The following is a 17,701-nucleotide window of genomic DNA, read 5'->3' as shown; positions in this document are numbered from 1 at the left end:
ACCTTAACAGACCTATAACCACTAAGGAAATTGAAGCAGTCATCAAAAATCTCCCAACAAACAAAAGCCCAGGGCCAGATGGCTTCCCAAGGGAATTCTACCAAACATTTAAAGAAGAATTAATACCTATTCTCCTGAAACTGTTCCAAAAAATAGAAATGGAAGGAAAACTTCCAAACTCATTTTATGAGGCCACCATTACCTTGATCCCCAAACCAGACAAAACCCCATCAAAAAGAGAATTACAGACCAATATCCTTGATGAACATGGATGCAAAAATTCTCACCAAAATACTAGCCAATAGGATCCAACAGTACATTAAAAGGATTATTCACCATGACCAAGTGGGATTTATCCCTGGGCTGCAAGTTTGGTTCAACATCTGCAAATCAATCAATGTGATACAATACATTAACAAAAGAAAGAACAAGAATCATAGGATCCTCTCAATAGATGCAGAAAAAGCATTTGACAAAGCACAGCATCCTTTCTTGATCAAAACTCTTCAGAGTATAGGGATAGAGGGTACATACCTCAATATCATAAAAGCCATTTATGAAAAAACCTATAGCGAATATCATTCTCAATGGGGAAAAACTGAGAGTTTTCCCCCTAAGGTCAGGAACGCGGCAGGGATGTCCACTATCACCACCACTATTCAACATAGTATTAGAAGTCCTAGCCACAGCAATCAGACAACAAAAAGAAATCAAAGGCATCCAAATCAGCAAGGAGGAAGTCAAACTCTCACTCTTTGCAGATGATATGATACTTTATATGGAAAACCCAAAAGATTCCACCCCAAAACTGCTAGAACTCATACAGGAATTCAGTAAAGTGGCAGGATATAAAATCAATGCACAGAAATCAGTGGCATTCCTATACACCAACAACAAGACAGAAGAGAAACAAATTAAGGAGTCGATCCCATTTACAATTGCACCCCAAACCATAAGATACCTAGGAATAAATCTAACCAAAGAGGCAAAGGATCTGTACTCAGAAAACTATAAAATACTCATGAAAGAAATTGAGGAAGACACAAAGAAATGGAAAAACGTTCCATGCTCATGGATTGGAAGAACAAACATTGTGAAGATGTCAATGCTACCTAGAGCAATCTACACATTCATGCAATCCCCATCAAAATACCATCCACTTTTTTCAAAGAAATGAAACAAATAATCCTAAAATTTGTATGGAACCAGAAAAGACCCCAAATAGCCAGAGGAATGTTGAAAAAGAAAAGCAAAGCTGGGGGCATCACAATTCCGAACTTATGGCTCTATTAGAAAGCTGTCATCATCAAGACAGTATGGTACTGGCACAAAAACAGACACATAGATCAGTGGAACAGAATAGAGAGCCCAGAAATGGACCCTCAACTCTATGGTCAACTAATCTTTGACAAAGCAGGAAAGAATGTACAATGTAAAAAAGACAGTCTCCTCAACAAATGGTGTTGGGAAAATTGGACAGCCACATGCAGAAGAATGAAACTGTATCATTTCCTTACACCACACACAAAAATAGACTCCAAATGGTTGAAAGACCTAAGTGTGAGACAGGAGTCCATCAAAATCCTAAAGGAGAACACAGGCAGCAACCTCTCCAACCTCAGCCGCAGCAATTTCTTCCTAGAAACATCGCCAAAGGCAAGGGAAGCAAGGGCAAAAATGAACTATTGGGATTTCATCAAGATAACCTTTTGCACAGCAAAAGAAACAGTCCACAAAACCAAAAGACAACCGATAAAATGGGAGAAAATATTTGCAAATGACATATCAGATAAAGGGCTAGTATCCAAAATCTATAAAGAACTTATCAAACTCAACACCCAAAGAACAAATAATCCAATCAAGAAATGGGCAGAAGATATGAACAGACATTTTTCCAAAGAAGACATCCAAATGGCCCACAGACACATGAAAAAGTGCTCAACATCGCTCGGCATCAGGGAAATCCAAATCAAAACCTCAATGAGATACTACCTCACACCCGTCAGAATGACTAAAATTAATAAGTCAGGAAATGACAGATGTTGGCGGGGATGTGGAGAGAGGGGAACCCTCCTACACTGTTGGTGGGAATGCAAGCTGGTGCAGCCACTCTGAAAAACAGTATGGAAATTCCTCAAAAAGTTGAAAATAGAGCTACCATACGATCCAGCAATTGCACTACTGGGTATTTACCACAAAGATACAAATGTAGGGATCCGAAGGGGTACGTGTACCCCAATGTTTATAGCAGCAATGTCCACAATAGCCAAACTGTGGAAAGAGCCAAGATGTCCATCGACAGATGAATGGATAAAGAAGATATGGTATATATACACAATGGAATATTATGCAGCAGTCAAAAGGAATGAGATCTTGCCATTTGCGAGGACGTGGATGGAACTGGAGGGTGTTATGCTGAGTGAAATAAGTCAATCAGAGAAAGACATGTATCATATGACCTCACTGCTATGAGGAATTCTTAATCTCAGGAAACAAACTGAGGGTTGCTGGAGCGGCGGGGGGTGGGAGGGAGGGGCTGGCTGGGTGATAGATTTGGGGAGGGTATGTGCTATGGTGCGCTCTGTGAATTGTGCAATACTGTTGAATCACAGATCTGTACCTCTGAAGCAAATAATACAATATATGTTAAGAAAAAAAAAGAAGATTGCAGGAGGGGAAGAATGAAGGGGGGGGAATGAGAGGGGGAGACGAACCATGAGAGATGATGGAGCCTGAAAAACAAACTGAAGGTTCTTGAGGGGAGGGGGGTGGGGGGATGGGTTAGCCTGGTGATGGGTATTAAAGAGGGCACGTTCTGCATGGAGCACTGGGTATTATGCACAAGCAATGAATCATGGAACACTACATCAAAAACTAATGATGTATGTTGATTAACATAAAAATAAAAAATTTAAAGATAAAAAAAATGGTGGTCATAAGACTGAATTTACCTTAGGTGACAAATAAGAATCTAGTTATGTGGGGAAAAGATGACTCATGGATTCTACACAATGACATCTCACATTTCTATGATCATTACCTAAGTCCCCAATTCATTAAAATCTATTTAATAATTTTAATATGTTTACCGATTTTAAAATTTTCCTCGTAAATGTTATATATTATAACCAATTTCCTCAGTTCCTTCTACCTATCATGAAACAGACTGCATACAGAGCAATGCTGTCGGGTGAGACAACTAACTTATTTGTCACTTAAGGTAAATGCAATCTTTTTGCCACCATTTCTAAAGTTCATAAAAAGGATTAAAACTCCACCAAGGATGGAGCTTTGTTTGTCACGCTGTTTGATTTTGCTGTGCAGCTTTTGTTTTCTACCTACAATGACAATCCACCCATGAACACTCAATATAAGAGAGAGGAGACAGGAGTCGGGGAGGACTAACAGGAAGAGAAGAGTCATTTAATAATTTATTGAGATAAATAATGCTGCTCAGGTTTTGTAAAGAATAAAGCCAGGCTTAACAGTGAGTACAGGGCACTTGAATGTTTTAATTATGGCTCTAAAGGAAATTATTAACAGAAAAAAATTTTGTCTTAGATAATTATTTTTTATTTAATTTTTTTCTTGAGATGTTACTTTCTTGAAAATACTGAGGAATTCAAAAACAGAAGGTCACAAAGTGTTCCCTAAGACAAAAGTGTTCTGTTCCTAATGATTCTTCTGGAACCATAGTCAATAAAATCATCCCGAACACAACAGTGTTCGTTCTGGAATAGACTTTCTGATTTCTCATTCTGAGATAAAGACTGAAAAATCGAAACCAAGAAATGTTTGTCCTAAACAAACCACACTGTTTGAATGCCCCTCTCCTCAGCTGTGCTCAAGTGCTTGATGTAGTGGTTATTTTTAACTTGGAACAGAACATTTATTTTGGAAAATGTTCAGATCCCTAATTTCATAATGAGCAGAAATACATACTTCGGATGAAAGACTATGGAACTGCAGTATCCCCATCAACACATAGGTGCAGAATCTTCAACAGACAATAAATTGTATAGTTTTTAGGAATGAAAGTCCTCTAGAAGCTTGTGAGGTCTTAAATCTGGATGAACTGTATCCATACTGGAAGAAACAGGGCGCTTGATCTCATCGAGATAATAGTGTGTTTCTTTGCTCATGCACAACATTTCCTTGTAAATAATAAGCTTGCGTGATGTCAAATGGATTCTATTGTTTTTATTGATTATTACTTTTATTAAACAATGTTAGCCATGTCAGATGATTAAAAAACAACTACTATTCTTGGAATATGTGCATCCTATATAACTGATATAAACAGATCCAGTCTTTCATTACCGCAGTGAATTTTCAGGTTGCAGAAAGATAAGTAGTTCAAATTCCAAACACAACAATCACTTCTGGGTTAATCATCCAGCACAAATCATAGGTTCCTATTATATAGCTGTGTGTATAAAACTTACAGAGTTTAGCACAAAGCCAATACAAATAGTAAAGTATCATTCTAATTGTTACTGAAGTGCTACAGGTGGGTGTCGGCGATGGGTATCCTCCTGAGTTCTACGATCTGGGAGTCAGTTAAGGTGCCTCCCTCCTGGCTGCCTTGACCAGATTCATTATCACTGACACTGAGACCAGCACCTGTAATAGAAAAAGAATAAACACAAAACTCCCAACCATTAGTGCAGTGAATTAAGGGTCAAGTTACATCAAGCTGACACGTGTTTATTTCTATTATATTGGTGAATAGTGAGCTATACATTTTGAAAAAATATCATCATTATTTTTTTTAAGTGTGCTCCACACCCAAAGAGGGGCTTGAACTCACCATCCTGAGATCAATAGTTGCATGCTCTACGGACTGAGCCAGGCGGGTGCCCCTTGACTAAATATTATTAATACCTAACAATTATAAGCCTGTGTTTAAATTCCCTTTGGTAGTTTCTGAAGTGAAAAGTAATTTCTAAAGACACAAGTTTGGGTTCTCAACCTTTTCTGTTTCTACCTGGTTGACATGTGTAACGTACTCCAAGAACAGCATTTCTCAACTGGGAGCTTATTAAAGTAAAAAAGATCAGGCAGGTTATGAGAATATTTCAGCAGGAGGGTAGCGTTTGCTGTTAGAAACCTGAGTCTCCAACCCCACGTGTACTGAACCTAGTAGGTCCTTCAGCTAAGACTCCCTGTGGGCAGCGATCTGAGAAGAAAGAGATGCACTGACAACACATGCTGGCGTATCAGTGCCCAGAAGACCCCGGCTCGAACGACTCCTATCTGATCCCGAGATAAAAATAATGGTGTAACACAGTACCACAACAGATCCATACACAAATCCCACAAGCCTGGCTGTTAATTACAGACAGCGCCCAGAATCTCTCTTTTGAGGAAGCTCCACTATTCACTACTCTTTTTACAGCTCAGAATAATTCAGAGAATTTAACTCTGTAACAGAGTAATACCTCGTTTTCTTCTCTAATGCGCAGAGGACCACAGACTCTCATGTTCTCTCTCTCTCTCTCTCACACACACACACTCTCTCTCTCTCACACACACACACACTCTCTCTCTCACACACACACACACACACTCTCTCTCACACACACACACTCTCTCTCTCACACACACACACTCTCTCTCACACACACACACTCTCTCACACACACACTCTCTCACACACACACACAGACTCACACACACACACACACACACACACACTCTCTCTCACACACACACACTCTCTCTCTCACACACACACACACACACACTCTCTTTCTCTCTCTCACACACACACACACACACACACACACACACACACACACACACAGAACGGGGATGTGGTCACAGGGTGCGCTGCTGGGTTGAATCGCCAGAGATTACCCTCCTACTCCTCCCCCTCTATGGGGCACTAGACTCTGCAAACAAGAAGGCAAATGAAAAACCAGTTGCTGGGTGGCTGAGATTTCCCTTTCTGTTTGAGAAAGGCAGGGCTGCAGAGTCGGTAGCTGTGCAAAGATGGCAAATTAGACTCTTCTTAACCTATTTGGGGATGGGAGCAGGAGCCCACTACTGCCTTCTTCCAGCCAAGCCCTCCCTCTTCTGGGTCCCTCTTTCCCAACCTCTCTGGGAAAGGCTGCTGTTGAAACCCCATCTCCACCCTTTGCTTCTGAGACACTGCACTTGCCCATCTCATCCTCTGATCTGCTGGCTTTTTCCAGAGAACTCTCGTGCTTCCTCCTGAATCTCTTCCTCCCAGGTCACCACTGGAGGCCTTGTCTTCAGCCCTGCTTCCAGGCCCACACCATCCGCCTGACCCCCGCTTGCTCTCTGGCATGACGTCTCGCTATTTCCACCTTTGCCTGATATGCTCATCTTACCCCCCGCCTCCTTAATCTGGTCACCCCCATTCTTCCTGTCAATATCACCTCAGCTGTTACCTCTGCTACCCAAAGAAACATGACGATTCTCTTTGGAAACATCTGACTCCCTCATTGCATTATGTCCCTCATATCTTTACATCATCTAGCTCATAGGACAGTGCTCAGCACACTGTGGGTGTTCAGTAAATGTTTGCCGAGTGTATTAATAAACTATGCTCTGCATTCTAGCTCTTACCAAAGTCTCCTCCAAGCCTTACTGCCTGTTCTGTTCCTCGGATCCATTCTGCATTCCACGTCCTCTCCTGCTCAAGAACAAACAGTTCCCCTATGGCCAACTGCATCAGGTCTGGAACCCTCTGCACTGGCTTTCAGCACACTTCCTAATCTGGCTCTGCCTCACCAAATAGACAGACTTCAACCCGGGCCTGTTGGAGAGCTTCCTCCAAGTGGTCAGCTCTCTTGTCTGGTCCTGCATGTGCCACATTAATTCCAGCCTGAGTGTCTTCCTGCCCATCCCTTGAGGCCCATTTTCACACCCTTCCATAGATCGTTCTTGCACCTTCCTTCAAAACAGGTAGGTGGGGGACACAGTATGTGAAAAGAAAAAGTCCTAGTTTATACCTGAAAAACATGTGAATCACATCCCCTTTATTCTCTTTTTTTTTAAAGATTTTATTTATTTATTTGACAGAGAGAGAGACAGAGAGAGAGGGAACACAAGCAGGGGGAGTGGGAGAGGGAGAAGCAGGCTTCCCGCTGAGTAGGGAGCCCGATGCGGGGCTCGATCCCAGGACCCTGGGATCATGACCTGAGCCGAAGGCAGACACTTAACCGACTGAGCCACCCAGGCGCCCCCCCCTTTATTCTCTTAAACTGCCCTGGTTTGGATGATAAATTATATGGTATCTCCCCAGATAATGTATACGTGTCACGGAGCAAAATGTGTGACAAACACCCATGGGCTCTTTCCTTAGGTTAAGAACTAGAATATTGCCAATGACAGTATTTTTAAAAATTTAGTTAGTTGCCAAAATTAAGACATTTAATATAAAAAAAATCAGATTTTTGGTTTCTCTTGAAAAAGCAGAGGGCAACACTAGGCCTGCATTTTCTGGATTGCAAAAAAAAAAAAAAAAAAGCCAAAAACATGGAACTGGCACTACCCTCTGTTTGCTCCTGTTTTCATCCAGCCCTCTTGAATCACTCATGGTATTTGCTTGGCCCCTGAAAGTAACTATGTCTCAGAAGGACAAAAGGCCCATGCTTCTCTGTCCCAGGAACAGGGGAACTGTCCCACTTGGAAGAACCTCAGTGGATTGGAAAGACACTGGCCACTCTCTAAGGAGAATGTAACTGGGGCCCTGAGGCCAGCAGCAGCTTAATCCAGCTGAGGAGGAACAAAAGGGCTACATAACAAAGTTGCCCAATATGGAATCAACTACAGAGAAGCAGGGAGGACAGCACCATTACCATCAGGGCAGAGTGGGCTTAATGAGTGAACGAGCATCATCAACTCCCACTGACTTCGTGTCTGCCTGCTCCAAATCTCATTAGGAAGACAGACGGATTTGCCCGCCATCTTGACAAAGCATGCTGGAAAGAAGTTCTGTGCTGGAAGCCTGCTGAGCAGACAGCGAGGGACAGACTGAACTGGGCTGGAAGGTTTAACATGGGGTGCAGCTTTACAAGTAAGGGGTGTCACCAGCTTGTTTAGTAGCCTAGAGCCCTGTGAAATGTCAGGAAGTGCTAGATACAGCCTCCCCTGGAATTACCACATCTACAAGACCCAGCTCCTCTTCCTTCTCAGTTTCTGCCCAGCTGAAATAAATGCGTATTACTCAAATGTTAATCCCTCACTGAGACTCAGAAAAGGCCCATATTAAACATGGTAGTAACACGACAGACTGGGAGCATAGCCCCAGGTTTCTTGCTCTTGGTTTTTTTTGTTTGTTTGTTTTGGTGTTTTGGGGGGGGTTATTGTTGTGTTTTAAAGATTTTATTTATTTATTTGAGAGAGAGAGCAAGAACATGTGCGAGAGAGCACAAGCGGTGGAGAGGGAGAAGTAGGCTGCCTGTCGAGTAGGGAGCCTGACGCAGGGCTCGATAACAGGACCCTGAGATCATGACCTGAGCCCAAGGAAGACACTTAACTGACTGAGCCACCCAGGCACCCCTCTCGTCTCTCTGTAATGCATAAATGGTCTGGGAGGGTGTTCTGCAGTAAGTATCCTGATTTTTTTTAAAGGTATTTTTTCTGCTTAAATTTTAAGCCAAAAATTCAAGAAAAATCCAGTAACTGTAGTAATAGTTACTTTTCCCTATAACAGACAGAAAGGTAACAGCAAAGGAACCAGAAGTGATATTTTACATTCGTCTAGTGCCTCTCCTTTCTTCAACATTTTAACACGCTTTAGTTAGGAAAGGGATGATTATTAGTCTTGTTTTACAGATGCAGGGATTGCCTGGGAATCAGACGTGTTCACTGAGTTGCTAGGTCTCACAGCACGGAAGTCACAGAATGCAGATATCCAATGGTCTTCTGACCCCAAATGTAAGGTGTTTTCTTCTACACCATACTGCCTCTTGTGGCAGTTCTAATTGTGTTACTTCCTTGTGCCCTAGTCTTTGAGTATTCAACTTTGTCTGTAGAATACATTGCAAACCTTCTTGGCTCATATTCCAGCCCCTACACCCCACCCCCATTTCTACTTCACTTACTAGTCATGGTGCGATGAACACCAGGTGTTTCAGAATACATTACGAACATTTAAAATAGTTTTTAAGTTGGGTGCCTGGGTGGCTCAGTTGGTTAAGAGTCTGCCTTTGGCTCAGGTCATGATCTCAGGGTCCTGGGATCAAGTCCTGCATTGGGCTCCCTGCTCAGTGGGGAGTCTGCTTCTCCCTTTACCCTTCCCGAACGCCCCGCCCCGCCCCCGGCTTGTGATCTCTCTCTCTCAAATAAATAAATAGAATCTTTAAAAAAAATAGTTTTTAAGCATAACAATAAGCTGAACCCAACAAATAATATATACAATGAGCTACTGAACTTCAACTCTGCCAGATACTGATAGTTTCTTTACATTAACAATCTCTAAACTCCATGAAAATGTTCAATCTTTTTTAAAGATTTTATTTATTTATTTGAGAGAGTGAGTGAGAGAAAGAGAGAGAACACAAGCTGGGGGTGAGGCAGAGGGAGAAGCAGATTATGGATTATGACCCAAGCTGAAGGCAGACACTTAGCTGACTGAGGCACCCAGGCGCTCCTAATTATAATAACTCTTATTTGCTAAATGAGGAAACTGAAACCTTGAGTCCCTTGCTGAAAATCACACAGATAGTAGACTGCAGACCTAGGATGTCGACGCAGGGCTCTCTGATCCCACGGCCCATTCCTATTATTTTTTCCAATGTGATAGTGATACAAAGATCATTCTCCTTCAATCTTTTTCAGAAAGAAAAAAAAAGCTTTCCAAATTTTGCTCTTCCACTTTGATGCCCATTTAATTTTGTTTAGCATACTGGTCTCTAGAAGTTTTTGAAGTTAAATAAGTCATTGTGGTTTTATGTGATCTATCTGAAAGAGAAATTTATTAATGGGTTCTTAGAGGAGTTTGAGTATTTGGGCCTTGATTCCGAATGTTTTCATTTCTATTCAAGGACTTGTCATTTATTTTCTTCTGACTGAAAAAGAAATCATTTGAAGTTTCTGATAAGGAAATGTTTGCATTGGCATTTGTGTCCTTGGCCTGAGGTAAAACCAGGAAGCTAAGGGATGACAGGGAATCAGATTAGTCTTTCTGGGAGAAGCCTTCTGTGAAGAAAATCCTGTTTCTAAGCCCAATATGTTCCAACCTTAACATATTCTAGAATCTTGTCAGCTTTTGATCAACGTAAAAATCTAGCCACTCAGCTGGCCATCCCACCTCATAATCTAATACTACACAATGCTCCAGGTCAGTGCCTCTGAACTCTTTTATAAAGCATCTGAAGCAATGGGATTCCTTTAACTTCTGGTACATGAAGGTTTTCAAAGGGTCCAGGGTGGTATGAGAACAACTTTAAGAAAATGTATTCCTAGATCTTTAACTTCTATGTGTGCTTTTTTTTTTTAAAAAAATTTTATTTATTTATTTAAGTCATCTCTACACCCGGGCGCCTGGGTGGCTCAGTTGGTTAAGCGACTGCCTTCGGCTCAGGTCATGATCCTGGAGTCCCGGGATTGAGTCCCGCATCGGGCTCCCTGATCAGCAGGGAGTCTGCTTCTCCCTCTGACCCTCTTCCCTCTCGTGCTCTCTCATTCTCTCTCTCTCAAATAAATAAATAAACTCTTTAAAAAAAAAAAAGTCATCTCTACACCCAGCATGGGGGTTGAACTCATGACCTCAAGATCAAGAGTCACATGCTCCTCTGGCTGAGCCAGACAAGCGCTCGCATGTGTACTCTTCTGGTGAGTTTTTGATAATTACTTAGCAAAACATTTAATGTTTTATTTTTTTTTTTAAAGATTTATTTATTTTAGAGAGAGAGCATGCAAGAACACTCAGGGTTGGGTGGGGTAGGAGAGACAGAAGGAAAGGGAGAGAGAGAGAATCTCAAGCAGACTCCCCACTGAGTGTGGAGCCCCATATAGGGCTTGATCTCATGACCTGAGCAGAAATCAAGAGTCGGATGCTCAACCGACTGAGCCACCCAGGAGCTCCTCAAAACATTTAATATTTTAAAAATTAATGTTGATTTATTCAATTGTAGACTAATAATAATTATAATGATAATTATAAAAAAAGAAAATTTCAACACTTTATATATAGCCTTATGGTCACAGGAAAACTTTAAGTTTCAATTTATATACATGTTGGTTGGAGAGAAGTTGTTTTGAGTGAGTGAAGACTGAATGAATTTCAAGCATAAAATATATTACATTAGGATAAAATTCTGTGGTGGAGTGGAATGGAAATATAAGTTCAAGGAGAAAAGACAATGATGTAAAATTTCCAGTTGTAAGAGAAAAGTCTGCTCCATATGTATTTTAAAAGTGAAATGAATATGGGGCGCCTGGGTGGCTCAGTTGGTTGGGTGTCTGACTCTTGATTTCGGCTCAGGTCATCATCTCAAGGTTGTGGGATCTAGCCCCGAGTCAGGCTCCATGCTGAGCTCAGAGTCTGCTAGAAATTCTCTCTCTTTCTCTCCCTCTCCCTCTGTCGCTTCCCCTGCTCTCTCTCTCAAATAAATAAATAAAATCTAAGAAAAAGAGATGAATAATAATGGATATCAAATTGCTATGATATTTAGACTCCTTTGAATTAGTTTAAAAGAATAATGTAAAATTTTCATTTTTAAACACTAAAATTTATAATACAGTAGAAGTTACATTATTTGATACTATTTCAACTTATGATGAAAATCTTTAGATGTTTATTAAATATATGCAAAAGGTTACACAGCTTTCCAAAGTTGTCTAAGGGTTTAAATGAAAAGACTTAGAAGACCCACTGTTCCCAGTACCAGACTTGAAGGGGCCAATGGTTAAAATGGACCTGTGATATATCAAGGTTTGCAAACCCGAATGTCACGGAGACCAGGTCAGCTAGCATAGACCAGCAACACAGGTCTGGGGAGCACTGGACAAATCAAAGAGCTCGTGCTCTGTCCAGAGGGGTAGACATTACTCAACTCCAATCAAGGAGATTTTAAGATTGTGCTAGATTTTTTTTTTTTAAGAAATTCTGGGTTTTGGGTGCCTGGGTGGCTCAGTCATTAAGCCTCTGCCTTCGGCTCAGGTCATGATCCCAGAGTCCTAGCATCAAGCCCCACATCGGGCTCCCTGCTTGGCGGGAAGCCTGCTTCTCCCTCTCCTGCTCCCCCTGCTTGTGTTCTTGCTCTCGCTATCTCTTTCTCTGTCAAACAAATAAATAAAATCTTAAAAAAAAAAAAAAAAGAAATTCTGGGTTTTTATGGGATAGCTCTAAAATTTTTTTAAGTTTTTTTTGTTTTGTTTTGTCTTGTTTTTAAGTAATCTGTACACCCAATGTAGGGCTGTAACTCACAAGCCTGAGATCAAGTGTCACATGCTCTACTACTGAGACTGTTAGTGCCCTGGGATATCTCTGAAATTTGGGCTTAAAAAACATTAAAATGCTATGAGAATCAAACATAATCCTCTGTTGGGCCAAATCTGGGCCTATGTGTCAACTGTAAATTCAGCTGTAGATGGAATGGCATGTGAACTGCTCCTTTGATTTGACCATATTCTATGATGAAGTGTCTTGGGGGTGGTGCTTGATTATTATAGTACCTTTTCTAAAAATAGAGAGAACCAATGTTAGAGACTGTTATTTCGGTCTTTTTAAGTATTTATTTCCTAACGAGTTTAGTGAGCTCCAAGGAATGCTAAACTCCTCTATAAGTAAGCAAGTCATTCCATACATTCCTGAACCAAATGCATTTAATACTTGTTACATATATAGGACCCACATCTAATTTAATTATGCTGCAAGAATTCATTTTATGTTTCCAGTGTCCCAACATCAACAACTGGCCACTTTGTAGTGCTGGGGACATAATCTTCCCTGAGAATCACTAGTAATCTGAAAGCCCCGTTTTAGTCCTAACACTAGTGAGCATTTTAGGAAATTGTTCATTTCCTCCTTAATGAAACCTTCTCTCTCTTTATTCTTTCTCACCATGCTGCAGTTTCCTCCATGGGACCCTCTTCTATTCACTCTTTAAAAATGTGTGTGTGTATATATATATATATATATATATATATATATATATATATATTTATTTATTTATTTATTTATTTTCCAGGGGTGGGGGGAGAGAGAGCAAGCATGGAGAGGGGGGTAGAGGAAGGGCCAGAGGGAGAGGGAAAGGGAGAATCTCAAGCCGACTCTGCGCTGAGTGCGGAGCCCAACACTGGGCTCAATCGCAAAACCTTGAGATCATGACCTGAGCCGAAATCAAGAGTTGGACGCTTAGCCAACTGAGCCACCCAGGTGCCCCTATTCACTCTTTAAAGGAGATATTATCCAGGATGCTCTTCTTGTTGCCCTTCCTCCATCTCCCCTCCCTTCCTCACCTCTTTTCTTCTTTTTCTCTTTTCTTCTTTTCTCTCTCCTTCACTCTCCCAAGATCAAACTCATCCATCCCCACAGCTTTGAATAGAGTCTCTGCCTTGATGCATGTCAAACCAATACCTCCAACCCTGAACCCTTAGCTAAGATCCTTCAACCCTGAATATTTAAGAGCCCCCAGGCTTAACAACCAATACTTCCAAATCTGAACTCATCAGTTTCCCCCTGAAACACAGGAATGAACAAATGCTCTTGATACAATTCCTCAGCCACCGAAGTGAGAAGCAGGAGCCTTTGCTGACTGTCCTCTTAGTGCTCCTTCAGCTTTCCTCTTGTGTTCATCTCTCTTTCTTATTTCTGCTCCCCGAATCTGAGGCCCGAACCTCATTCTCTTGGACAATTGTAATAATCTCCCAGCCTTTCTGGTTTTGCTTCTAAATTTATTCTTCATGCTTTTGTAAGAGTTATTTTGTCTCAAAAACCAGTGGGAACATGCCATTCCTCTCCTCAAAAACCTCCATGGCTCACTAGGTTCTATAAAAATCCCACTCCTTAGCATGGCTTCTGAATAGCATTTTAATGTTATGTAAAATACCAGCAAGTGTTCTGTTCCCACAAAATGAATCTATTACTAAATGTGTTCCGGAAACACCAGGTTAAATTAAGTGAAGTGGGTTTCTTTACTCTAGGACTTTTTAGAGCTGCTAAATGCTAATGTGAATTGTGAATCTTTGCAGTTTCCCAAATATACTCAGTCAGAAGATCCTCCCATTGAGGATGACTATAAATATCACAAGGAGGTTGTTCACTGAAACCCAGTTGGGGAACTACAGTAAATTATTAACAATGCAGGTAAATTACCTTGCAGGCCTTTCTCCAGCTGCCTGGCGCACACTCCCCATCTACCCAGCCACACTGCAGTGCGGCTTCTCTCCAAGTACCTATAAGCCATGCACCTGTAAGCCCAGGACTTCGGCTGATTCTACTCCCTCAGTCTGTAATGCCTTTCCTCCACTCTTTAACTATTTAAAACCACATATTTTTCAAGAATCAACTGAGAGGGTTCAAAAAAATTTCCTTGATCTCTTCAATAACTCTTTTCATTACTTACTTACTCTTTCTTATGTCATGTTTGTGTGAATGTCTATTCCTCCAAGTAAACTCTAAGTTTCATTATTCATTCATTCATTCATTTAATTTTCCAACAATATCTACAAGTTTTACCAAGTGCCAACCACTATTCTTAATATAGGTATATACAGTAAAATGCATTTTGAATAATTATCTTAATAGGTTCATCTGAGTATGGACATATCTTCTTGCTTGCTTGTACATCGAGGAACGAAAAGTTCACTAAAAGTTTTACAACAGTGGCAGTTTGAGATTTTTCTGAGGAAAAAAATAAAAGAAAAAAAAACTGCAGGGGCGCCTGGCTGGCTCAGTTAGTAGAGCATGTGACTTTTGATCTCAGTGTTGTAAGTTCGAGCCCACATTGGAGCGTAGAGTTTACTTAATTAAAAAAAAAAAATTAAGAGGAAAGAAAAGAAAAAACCTCTGCATACTTGATTTGAAAACAACCATCCATCAGGGTCACAGGTTGAGTGGGGTTGAACATGTAGGAGAAGCCAGTAAAATACGATATATGATGGTGCTTGGAAAACGGTAGAACTACATGTGGCCCATTATTTTGCCTTTGATATTTTTTGCTTCAGTGCCATGTCTCCTTGGCAGGTCAGAGACGAAACTCTCTGAGAGATCCCTACTAGATCGTCTTACAATACTGAACTCGTCTCGATGGTATCTTGATGTTATATCAAGATCCCAGGACAGAGATATTTACATTTAGTTAGAGTAGGCCTTTCTCTTAAGAGCAAATTGTAAATTATTTTTAGGTTGTGTTATATTTGGTGCCAAGAACAAAATATCTTAAAGTTTGGCTGGGATTAGGAATGGGTCATGAGAATCAGGATGTGCTAAGGAGGACTGACTGTACTTCTTTTGCAACTTCATGGGAAGAAGATATAAGTTGCTGCATAGCAAGAGTGCCTAGTTCTAATGTGGTTTGTGGGTTCACACATACCAGTTTTTAATGCAAATATCAAGTCATCAAACTCCTGGGACTCTTCGTCGGCTATTAGTGACCCCTGGCCATATCCTCCGGAGGAAGGGAACGTGGCGCCATTCTGAGGACTTGGCTTCAAGTCAGGGCTGGCCTGACTGGCTTGTTGGAAGGATGCTCTCTCCCAGTCAGCTGGCACCTTTTTGGGGTAGGGTGGGGAGCAATGGAAACAATAATATCAATACATACATCTTTACTCTGATATCTACTTTATCACCACATTCTCATTACACAGAACACGTGAAGGTACTGTTGAACTGTTTAGAATTAAGACCTTTAATTTTACCCTTGGTCCTCAGAGACAACTCAGTCTGGTGAATCTAAACAATTTCTCTATCAGAATTACTCGTAGACTTCGATACTATCATGTGTGGGGAAAGAAAATTATTTTTTTTAACCCAAACAATGCTTTTTTTTTTTTTTGTAGGTTGTATGTAAAGAAATTTGTTAAGAATTTAAGAACCAGAGGGGAGGAAGGTGGGGTGGTGGATAAAATAGGGTAGGGGAAGTAAAACTTCCAGTTATAAAATAAAGATTCACATAATCATTGGATTAAATGATTTAAAAGATGGTTCTAACCTGAAATAATTAAATATATTCATGTCCTTCTTGGTCACTGATAACCAGTCCCTTAGTCCTTCCTTTCCTCATGCCTTCCCTTCTCTGCAGGGTTTCCTAGAATGTCTCTGATAGTCCCTCATCAACAGACAGCTGGATCAAGGCCAATTCCAAGCCTCTGAGGAATGCAGAGCACACTTAAGGGTACGCCATTGTGCAACACCCCACATGAACATTCAAGGAGTGGCTCAGGCCCAGCTGCTCCCTCCCAACACAAGGTTTTCTGGGAGACTGCAGGGATGCCTTGTACTGAGAAAAGTGACCTGAGGACTGTGGAGATCATTTGAGAGAAGATTAAACCTTAAAATATTTCATTAAGAAGTTGAATATCTCGAATTATGGCAGCTACCGATATCACAGGTAGCTATTGAGCACCTGAATGTGGCCAGGGTGAGTGATGAATTGAATTTTAAATGTTATTTAATTTTACTTAGTTTGAATGTAAATAACCACACATGGCTAATGCCTATCATATAGCTCAGATCTAGACAAATGCTAGATTGGGTAAACAATCAAAAAGACAGAAAAATTTTTTTAAGATTCACTCCTGAATTGCTAGTTCTAAAACTAACCATTTCTATCGGTATCAACTATGATGTGAAAGTAATTCTGTTTTAAGAACTTTGGGGATACAGAAATGGTATTAGATTTCTAAACATTTAGGGATACTAAAATTCTTAAAATTCTTAAATGTTGTACTTGACTTGTGATCACCTACTTAACCTTAATTTTAACCTGACATGAATAAAATTCCTTTCTACATTAACATGGAGGACAAAAAAAATCACTGAGCAGATAAGATTCTCTCTCTACCTACCTATTTACCTATTTAACTATCTATAAACCATTACCTTTTTAGACAGATGCACTTTGACTTCCTGACATTTTTCAGGATGCAAACACAAATGCTGTTCCCCTTGGCTCTTTATTTTATTTCTTATTTTTTTGGAGGGTGGGGGAAGGGGCAGAGGGAGAGAAAGAATCTTAAGCAGGCTCCATGCTCAGCAGGGAGCCCTATGCAGGGCCAGATCTCACAACCCTGAGATCATGACCTGAGTGGAAATCAAGAGTCAGAAGCTTAACCCACTGAGCCACCCTGGCACTCCTCCCCTTGGCTCTTTAATACAGAGAGGGCAATATGAGCTATGTAAGGAATGGTAAGCAAGCACACCTCAGGCAGTACAGAACTGGTCAGGGACCTGCATACCATCTCTTCCTGGACAAATGTTTTCAGGTAGTTTTAAAAAATCTAAGCAGTGGTCCCAATACTATGGGTAGCATTACCGACAGGTTGGTGGCACTGTGATTTAGACACAGGAAAGCGAAACGACGGGGAATGGGAGGTGGATCTCACAGAGGATATCCTAGATAGATTTTCTAGTAGTGCTGCTGAAGCCCTCTTCCAAGCTTCTGTCCTAAAATATTTTCGGGTATTTAAATTAAAAAGAGTTTTAGCGTATTTTCTTTTCACTGAGTGTTTGTTGGGATTGAAGTAATGAATTGGGATGGGTGAAGAAAGAGAGCTGAGG

General features: G+C 40.8%; 1 protein-coding gene across 2 annotated transcripts in view; it reads right to left on the bottom strand.

Moving 5' to 3' along the window:
- Positions 1-4,185: 4,185 nt before the first annotated feature.
- Positions 4,186-17,701, bottom strand: part of ADGRV1 (adhesion G protein-coupled receptor V1) — a 524,455-nt gene continuing 510,939 nt past the window's right edge. For both annotated transcript variants that reach the window (XM_073887989.1, XM_073887998.1), the window contains 2 exons: positions 15,516-15,693; positions 4,186-4,623 (listed from right to left, as the gene is read on the bottom strand). In XM_073887989.1, the coding sequence (XP_073744090.1) occupies positions 4,505-4,623; positions 15,516-15,693 (297 nt within the window). In that variant the 3' untranslated portion in view covers positions 4,186-4,504. The remainder of the gene's footprint in view (positions 4,624-15,515; positions 15,694-17,701) is intronic.

Source organism: Callorhinus ursinus, unplaced genomic scaffold (assembly GCF_003265705.2).
Source record: "Callorhinus ursinus isolate GAN/ISIS: 27379988/994484 unplaced genomic scaffold, GSC_fseal_2.0 scaffold3, whole genome shotgun sequence".
Lineage (NCBI taxonomy): Eukaryota > Metazoa > Chordata > Mammalia > Carnivora > Otariidae > Callorhinus > Callorhinus ursinus.
This window is presented reverse-complemented; position numbering and strand designations above follow the sequence as displayed.